Genomic DNA, 9,715 nt, shown 5'->3' with positions numbered 1-9,715 from the left:
CTACTATGGAAGTCATTGGGGTCTGTCAACTGTTTGGTTCCCAACATTCTTCAAAATATCTTCTTTTGTGTCCAAATATTTGGTTTTTATGGTTTTAGTTAACAAAAATAACCCTGACCCACGCTCACAAAAACTCATGCACATGCTTAGTTTCAATGTCACCTTTCACCCACTTTTGGATTTGTGCAGAAATCTGGGCTGTTGTTAGACGTTACACACCTCTATATTTACCACTTTCAAATCTGCTCTCCTCTCACGGATGGGGTCACATGGGTCAAATCTAACAAGTAATCGCCCATGATCTTTTGGTTTTTGGTTTATAATCATTTGAATGTCCTGATGCTGTTCGGTGTTAGTGTGTGTTTAACAGCATGGAAGACTGACTGCTTGTTTTTCTTGTTTTAGAAACAAAGCTTCACTGACACATCGCAGAGGAGAAGAAAAGAAGAGGAGGAAGTGACAACATTATTTCTACTTCATTCTGTCAGTATGAGGCTGAAGCAGGATGTGAGTCCAGTAGTGGTCGTCATATTCAGATTGGTGGTTTGGCTTTACTCTCTCATCTCGTACCTGCCGTACCTGTTGCTGAGATCGTCCGAACTGCAGTCGTTCTCCGAGTGTTCGCGGAGGGTGAAAGGCCGTTCCCTGAGCGCACACCCGTCGGGACCGTACCGGGATGTCGGAGCGCTGAGGGCGTTGGCAGTGTGCCTACAGCCCGGGGTGAACACACTCGATCGGGTGTTTGAATCAACCGTGAGCCGCTATCCTGACCTGGACTGCCTGGGCACCAGAGAGTTGCTGAGCGAGGAGGACGAAGGTCAGGAGGATGGAAGAGTCTTCAAGAAGGTGTGTATCGTCTGAAAGTCCATGCTATGCTTTGGCCCTTCAAAACTCTTGGATGTGTTGAAGTATCCCTCCTCCACTGATGTCCACTCATATTGTTGGTTAAACCAAAAGTCATAGTTTAGTTTTTATGAACACTTCTCACCTTAGAGATGGTTGACTAGTCATCCACCAATGGATTAATCATTGAAATCATGCTTAAAAAAATACTGAAAACTTGCTCATCAAATAAGGAATAATATTATATTATTAAAATAATTTAAAAATATTGAATTAGACACAAAATTAATTGTACGCTGCCTAGTATATGCTACTTCTGTGTGGGAATTACTGTATAGTAATTAGTAAGCCTACGCTACTGGCCAAATAAAGTTTGAAATAATTGTATATATTACAGATTTATTTATTTTTATGTTTTTTGAAAGAAGTCTCTTCTGCTCAACAAGGGTGTATTTATTTGACCAAAAATGCAATAAAAATGGAAATAAAAATGTTTTCTATGTGAATATATTTTAAAATGTAATTTAGTCCTGTGATCAAATCTGAATTTTAACATTACTCCAGTCTTCAGCGTCACATGATCCTTCAGAAATCAGTAGAATATGATGATTTGCTGTTCAGTTATTATCAGTTATTATTGGGGCTCAATTAAAAATAATTGTTTTTTTTTATTATCAATGTTGAAAACTTGAACATTGAAATTCCCTCAGAATTCTTTGACGAATAGAAAGTTCAAGACAAGAACAGCATTTATTTTATTTAAATCTCTTTTTAACATTGCAAATGTCTTTACTGTCACTTTTGATCAATTTAATGCATCCTTGCTGAATAAAAGCATTAATTGAATAAATTACTCTTTAAAATATATTCACATAGAAAACACTTGTCTTAAATTGTAATAATATTTCACAACTATAAAGTTTTTACTGTATTTTTGGTCAAATTAATGCAGCCTTGATGAGCATAAGATAATATAAAAAATCTTAATGAATCTAAAGTTTTGACCGATAGTGTGTATTCAAATATTGGATAAATTTAATAAACATATATTCAAAAATTGGGCCTAAAGTTAATGAGCTGATGTCATAAATGTGATGATTTCTGAATGACATGTTGTGATAACTTTATAAATGGTCTGAGTGGAGTGGACTAATAAGGGAGGTCTGTTTTGTGTTGCGTGGGTGTGTGTGTGCGTAATACATTAAACTCTGTTTTCGAAAGCACAGAGAAAATCTTGTTTTCCATGTCATGACCCGTTTAAGTCAAGCAGCCTGTAACAGACTGACCTGCAGCATGTGAATGATCTCTCAGTTCTGATGATAATCCTATTGTCCAGCACTGGAGCAGCTCATATAGTAATACTATTCTCCTGTGTTGCTGCTGTTACTCAACTAAAGCTGCCAAACATGTGCTGCTGTTGTGCAAGATGAAAAGGGCTTGATTATGCATCCCAAACAACTGCTGCTGGATGTTTCTTTCTGCTGGGTGATTTGCTTTTGTTCTAACATTGTTTAAGAGAGTGCTCTATTTGTACACTATTCTGGTTTGAACATCCAAAACACAAACCTGATACCTGATGCACTTTTGTTGCATTTCATTTTTTATTTTATTTTCCATCCAGCTTTTATATCTGTATCTTCAAGATGATTATTATGTAAATGACCGGAAATTCTTTGGATGTAAAAATAATGACAACTTCCTTACAAAGTTTCTGGATACTGAACAGGCGTCGATAAATGTTGAAATAGACTGTGGAGGGATTTTTCAAGTTAATTTGTCCTGTGCACAAAAAAAAATCATGACAAACTTTACATTTAAATGCTTATAAAGAGGCATGGGTATTATATAGCAGTACAATACAGGAGAGAAAAAAATATAATTATACTGTTCTCAATAATACTACTTTGTGTCTGTAAAAGTTAAAGTATGTCTACATACATTAATCTTGATCATATCAGAAAACAGATTTTTCTTGCTATTTTGAAGTTTACCTTTTTTTATTAAGCAACCAGATCTTTAATTGTAAAGGTCAGACAGAGGATTTAAAATGTACAACTATAGGTGCGTCCCCATTAGCTATATCTATATTGTGTAAATAGTGTGAGTAGTGTGTGCACTGTTAGAACTTTTTGACTCATTTTTCAAATAAAAGATTTCCTGTATCATAAATCGATGAACTTTTGCTTAAAAACAGTGAAAAATGCCCTAATTCCTCTAAGTTTTAAAAAAGGTCACCCTTTTTTAATAGGAACAATAAAAAAATAGGAACAATCATACAACAAATGTTACTGCTTGTGCTTAAAAGTAGCACTTCTTAACTTTCTAGAACTGTTTAGAACTTTCTGGAACTTTCTAGAACAAATCTTGGTATACATATATGAGAGAGGGAGCTTTATAAGCAAACAACTCAACTTGATACTTTTTGATATTCGTTTAAGCAGTAATATAATATGACATAAGCAGTATTGTTTGTTATATGGTTGTTCCCCTTTATGATCTAGGGTTACCTTTTTTTAAACTTAGAGGAATTAGGGGCTTTTTCATTGTTTTTAAGCAAAAGTTCATGATGTATGACACAGGAAATCTTTCATTTGAAAAATAGTCAAAAAGTTATGACCCTAATGGTCACACTGGAAACTCCAAATGGAAATTCCCGGATGAAGTGTGGAATGTTGGACACTTCATGCCCTGAACTGTCACAGTTTTAATCACGTAGCAGAGGAGCTTTCAGACTCTGATGCTGAACGACAAAATAACCTTATGAAGGTCATAGACCACACAGTGTGTACGTGCATGTGTGCAAAGTGTATAGTGCATAATGTGGGACACAAGTGATGTTATGACTTTAAAAAACCTTGGCTACTGAACTTTTGGAAAAAGATTAAACAAAATGCTTCTGAAATGTAATGTTGACTATGTATGAATCCTATAAATTCTCCATGACCTGTGACTATATAATGAACCAATAGGAGGAGCTGTTGATCTGTAAAATTGTAAAGTCTGGTACAGTGGCATGGGGGAAAGTTAAAGGACTGAACAGGTGGACTAATTACCCTTTCATACTCTCTGTTTCTCTGCAGGTGATTTTGGGAGAGTATCGCTGGATGTCGTATGATCAGGTGTATAAAGAAGTGAGAGCGTTCGGGAGCGGTTTGGCTTCTCTAGGACAGAGACCTCTGAAAAACATTGCCATCATCTGCGAGACCAGAGAGGAGTGGATCATAGCGGCGCAAGCCTGTTTCATGTACAACTTCCCATGTGAGTCACACGAACACGTACAAAACAAAGAACATCTCTTGGGTTCAGCAAAGAGCCTTCTTATCAAGAGCCGGTTTTAGGCTGTTTAGGTTTCTTGAGTTGGTATAGGATTCTTTGTGGATTAAACATGTTTCTTTAAAGAATCAGCACATACTTTAGATTGTGCAAACTCATTGCTACATGCCTCAAATCTTTTAGAAAATTGCAAATGCATAGAAACACCCAAGCGACTTCCCATAATGCCCTAACATTGTCATCCTCTACAGAAATGACAAGCTTTAGTCAATTTGACTTATTTATGCATCATAGAAAACACAACATGGTACATATATAGGCACGCAATGTGACACTGTTGTTCATGTTAACATATGCACATCTCGACCCGCACATTTATGCAAGTCTACAGCCAGATTTGTTTCATATTTGTGTGTTTATGACACACATGGGGCTAATACAGAGGTTTGTGTGTGTGTGTTTTGTATGGAGGTCAGATTGTCCTCATTGCACTGCTGTTATATAAACTCGCCATCCTCCCCTCCTCCTCCTCCTCCTCTCTCTTTTCCTTTTTTTCCTCTCACTTTCCCTCTAAAGTGTCTGATAGCGACGTGATTTTTCTCAGGTCTGGGGCCATCCCTAAACACACACTCACACACACTCAAACACAAAAATAAGGATGTCCCCACAAGGACTCACTGGTTTCACTATGTGTGTGAAAAAAAAATATATAAATAAAATGAATTAAATGTGTGTGTATATACATAATATAATACATTATATCATACATAGATTGTATATATATATATTATATATAATGCAGTAAATTATATATAATGCAGTGTGTGTATGTATATATATATATATATATATATATATAATACAAATAATTTATAAACTAATATAAATGTATATATTATTTATGTTTATTTTATTGTTTTTTGGAGACTTGATATCATGAGATTCACCCCCTCGTGTCTGTGACATAATGTGTTCACACAAACACACACACACACACACACACACACACACACACTCAGACTTCTATGTCTCTTTGGCTGACTTCTGCACCCTGGTGTTCCTGTCAACATCAGATGCTCACGTACTTGTTGTCATCCGGCCTACGTGTGTGTGCGTGTGTGTGTGTGTGTGTGTGTGTGTGTGTGTGTGTGTGTGTTTGTGTGTATGTGTGAGAGAGAGAGTAGCTGTGTGTTCATATGTTGCAAACATGAATTGTTTCATGTATTTATGTTAGAAAATGTGTGTGTGTGTGTGTGTGTGCTCTTAAACATTTAAGCTTATTTGCATGTGTGTGCATGTTGATGTTTCCGTGGTGATCTCTTTTCTGTTTGTGTCTCACGGCTGAAGTGTCGCGCCCTCAGGCAGTGACGCAGACTGATGATGTCACAGAACGCAGCTCACGGACCCCCTATGTTCTCAGTGTGCTTTTGTCAGTGTGTGTTTATGTCTGTGGATGAGCACAAAAGTAAAGGCACATGGATTGTTTCATGTATGTTTGTCATGTGCAAAAATGTGCATATATCTATATGAATATTTCTTCATATGTGCATGATTAGCTTTGTTTACTGTGTGTGTTGTGTTTGTGCATGTGTGTTCTGGCTTGTGCTTGTTTGCCCTCATCCTGAACTTTTCACAGCCATGCGTGCTGCTGCTACTGATAACTGACACAGCTACACGACTGCATGCTCAAACTTAAAGGGGACATATCATGCTAAATCCACTTTTTTAGCCCTTAAATGCATTTTGTTGTATATTTGGAGTGTTTAGAAGTACAGAAAAGTTGAAATTATTCTCTTCAGGTGCTTCGTTGATATCTTTATATTCTGTTTTGGTCATATTTTTCAACCTGTTCCGATTTTTCTGTTATCTATGACGTTTTGTGAACTATTACGTCACAGTATTTGCAGCGGAACTGCCAAATAAGGACATTGACTTCCAGCCCAACACTTCGAGCAATCCGCCATTATTATTTCTCGCTGCAATTTTGTAGTCCAAGCTAAAAGATGCAGAAGTTACGAGAGGGTAAGTTAAAATGATCGGTTGTTGGATGTAGTAACCCACACGCTTCATTACACCGTCTAATGTAGATGAACTGCCGCGCTTGTGACAGGGCGCATGTTTAACTAAAAGAACGAGCAGAGAGAGAGACCCGGTCGCGCGCACGCTCACTCTCTCTCTTCAGAGAGGCGAAAGTGTAAACAAGACATCACCGTCTCCAAACTAGACGCTGTCTTGCTCTCTCTCCCTCGCACATATTAATCAAAATAAATCGACACGGTGGTAAAAGGTTGAAAGACCAAAGTTTCATGTGTAAATACAGTAGCACACCATTGCGATACATCCATATGAAGACGTTGTTCTGCAGGTTCGTCGTCTTCATTTTCATCTCGCTCCGGCTCCGACTCTGGCTTGAACATGTAAGGCTGGCTGGACAAGTCTTCCGTTGTTGACATTTTGTTAATAACGTGTGAATAAAAAGTTTCTGTGCCGCTAGATAATCCTATCTCTGCTATCAGACTACAAAAATGGCCGAACGGGGTGGAGTTGAACCGAGTGTCACCTCTGCAACCTGGAGAGGGGGCGGGGTATGAAGTATCTCAATTGTATTTAAAGAGACCGCACCAAAACGAGTTGCTCTCAGACGCACATCAGAAAAGGGGTAGAAAAGTGGCCTGTGGAGCTATAATAATGAGGAATTCAGACCCAAGCATTGCAGTTCTGCTTTATATAGACTACAAATGTATGATTTATATGTAAAAAGGAACGATTTAAAAGCATGATATGTCTCCTTTAAGGGGAAAGTGTGTGTGTGTGTGTGTGTGTGTGTGTGTGTGTGTGTGTGTGTGTGTGTGTGTGTGTGTGTGTGTGTGTGTGTGTGTGTGTGTGTGTGTGTGTGTGTGTGTGTGTGTTTATATATGTACAATTGAATGGAATGGAATGAAACGTCCACCCAAAGATGGTAATATCCAAATTCCTTGTAATGCGGGGACATTTTTGTCCCCATGAGGAAAACAGCTTATAAATCATACTAAGTGATGTTTTTTGAAAATGTAAAATTGCAGAAAGTTTTCTATGATGGGTAGATTTAGGGTTAGAGGATATAATATATGGTTTGTACAGTATAAAAATCATGATGTCTCTTTAAAGTCCCCATAAAACCTGAAGACCCAACGTGTGTATGTGTGTTTTACAGTGGTAACTCTTTACTCGACTCTGGGAGGTCCTGCTATTGCTCATGGACTCAATGAAGCTGAAGTTTCCCACATTATCACCAGCAAAGACCTTCTGGAAACCAAACTCAAGGTGATCAGACACTCTGGACTGTAGTTCCTGCAGTCAAAAACCTGACTAACAAAGTGTTTTATGTATTAATCTTAACTGGTTTTACTCAGATATTATTTAATATGACTTATAAAGAACATCTAATGTAACTAAATATGTTGCTGGCAAAGGATAAAGTAGTTACAGCATCTACCAGCAGGGGCTAACTAGCCAAACTTTGACCCCTTGGACTTAAAGGAACAATTCACCCATTTGCATTAAGCTTTGTATCGTTAGAAACCCAGTCATATTTTTGAATGGTCATGTATTATTCCCTAATTTTCACCTGAGACGGGAGAAATACGGATTTCAGTGTTGCAGTTCCTGCGTTTAATGATGTAAAAATCGTCATTTTGCGTCATTCTAAGCAGGAAGTCCCATATCTTTGTAGAGGGGTTGAGACTACAAACACTCGTGGGTCAGTGGGACCCACACACGCTGCAGACCTATTACAGATCAGTGGGTGGGACTTCACTTGCAGAAACTAAAAGCAATATCCGCCATCTTGTTTGGAAGCTAAGCTAACAGGCGCTGTCGAGCCAGATGTGAAGTTACAACTTGGGAGTGGCTTGCGGAGCTGTGCAATGTGGTGCATTGTGGGAGATGTTGTCTTCCATACAAATGCGCCCTAAAGCTCCTTTCTGTCTTTCCTCGGTCAAGAAGGCACCAAAATCGAAATTTATGTTACATTTCGACTGCATATATGACCCACTTTCAATAAAGATTAATGCTCCCACGGGTGAAATGCTCCTTTAACTGAGACCGCATGGGTATATCACAGCCTACTTTACATGACCCAACCAAATCCCAATAGATAAATTATATCCCTCCTTAGGGATGTCACGATACCAAAATTACAGTAGTCGGTACCGATACCATTAAAATTTTACGGTTCTCGGTACCAATTTCGGTACCACAGCAAAATCTGTTGGAACTATTTTTCTATTTTATTTAATATTTCAAAAAAATTCAATTCAATTCAATGACTTTATTATTTATGACGTTAATCATAAGTAAATAATACATAAGCATTGAAGGCTACATACTGTTTAAACTTAAATATTGCTTATAAAAAAAAAAAACAAGTGAAAAATAAGCAACCGTCTATGCACAGTGCAAACATTATTTTTAATATTTTTAATACATGGAGACGTGGCTAAATCTACTGTACAGTAGCCTAATATAATTATTTCTGTCAATTTCAAGTTAAACCGAACTTTTATTTTGACGGGTTTCCGTGAAGACCTTTGAGTTTCTGTGTGTGTATGATATGACGATAGTTTTTCTCAAATGATGAAACGGTAAAATGCTCATGAAGTGACTCTCAGAGTGGCTCTGAAGATGAATTTCATCATGTCATCATATCGTGAGGCAGCAGAGACTGAAAACAGCGCGAGCATCACTCGTGCTTCAGTGTGTGTGTGTGTGTGTGTGTGAGGTAAATGAAACCGTGTGTCTGTGCCATACATTCACAGAGACAAGTAGAACATGCTGGGTTAATATTTAAATAGTCTTTTTGCGGTTTAATATACACAGACACTGTATATATTGTGGTATATATCGTCTACAGTGCTCCTAGTAAAAAAGTTAGTCTGGAGCCCCGCGCTTAGATAAACACGGAAGCGACTGAAAGCAGCTGCCTATCAGTGGGTAACGTTACGGAATATACCCGGTACTACAGAAATGCTGGTCTCATAACATTTTACCTGGTACTACAGAAATGCTGGTCTCGTAACATTTTACCCGGTACTACAGAAATGCTGGTATCGTCACATGTTCAAAATGTCAGTACCGACTTGGTACCGAAGTACCGGTACTTTGACAACACTATCCCTCCTACTGAATATTATAATTTGTTCTGAAATACATCACATTATGGCAGTTAAATACATGCACTAATGTTTTTGTCTGTCTGTATTTTAACACACAGAACATTTTGCTGGAGGTTCCGAGATTACGACATATCATCGTAGTTGACGATAAGCTCAACAGCGGCTCTGAATACCCACGAGGCATCAGTGTCCACAGCATGGCGGCTGTGAAGAGACTTGGGGCCCATCCTGAGAATGGTACTAGTGTGTGTGTGTGTGAGGTCATTTTAGGTCATGTGAATGAGAAATCCTCCATCTGTGTCAAATTAAGGCCAGGGTCGAGGGTGTCCCTGACTCTTTCGCTCTGCCGTTTACTTCCTCCGTTATAATTCTCTGTGAAGCCCTCAACAGCTGGTAGTAGTAGTCGTCGTCACACACTGGAGAGTGTGTATGTGTGTGTCGGGTCA

The 9,715-nt window shown here is 38.2% G+C and overlaps 1 protein-coding gene across 1 annotated transcript in view; it reads left to right on the top strand.

Moving 5' to 3' along the window:
* Positions 1-213: 213 nt before the first annotated feature.
* The window catches only part of acsl3a (acyl-CoA synthetase long chain family member 3a), a 31,197-nt gene continuing 21,695 nt past the window's right edge, over positions 214-9,715 (top strand). The window contains exons 1-4 of the mRNA XM_079886763.1: positions 214-846; positions 3,924-4,101; positions 7,310-7,419; positions 9,368-9,506. Of these exons, the coding sequence (XP_079742889.1) occupies positions 490-846; positions 3,924-4,101; positions 7,310-7,419; positions 9,368-9,506 (784 nt within the window). The 5' untranslated portion in view covers positions 214-489. The remainder of the gene's footprint in view (positions 847-3,923; positions 4,102-7,309; positions 7,420-9,367; positions 9,507-9,715) is intronic.

This window comes from Squalius cephalus (genome assembly GCF_949319135.1).
Source record: "Squalius cephalus genome assembly, chromosome: 11".
Classification (NCBI taxonomy): Eukaryota; Metazoa; Chordata; class Actinopteri; order Cypriniformes; family Leuciscidae; genus Squalius; species Squalius cephalus.
The sequence above is the reverse complement of the archived record's forward strand: the minus strand, read 5'-3'. Positions and strand labels throughout refer to the sequence as shown.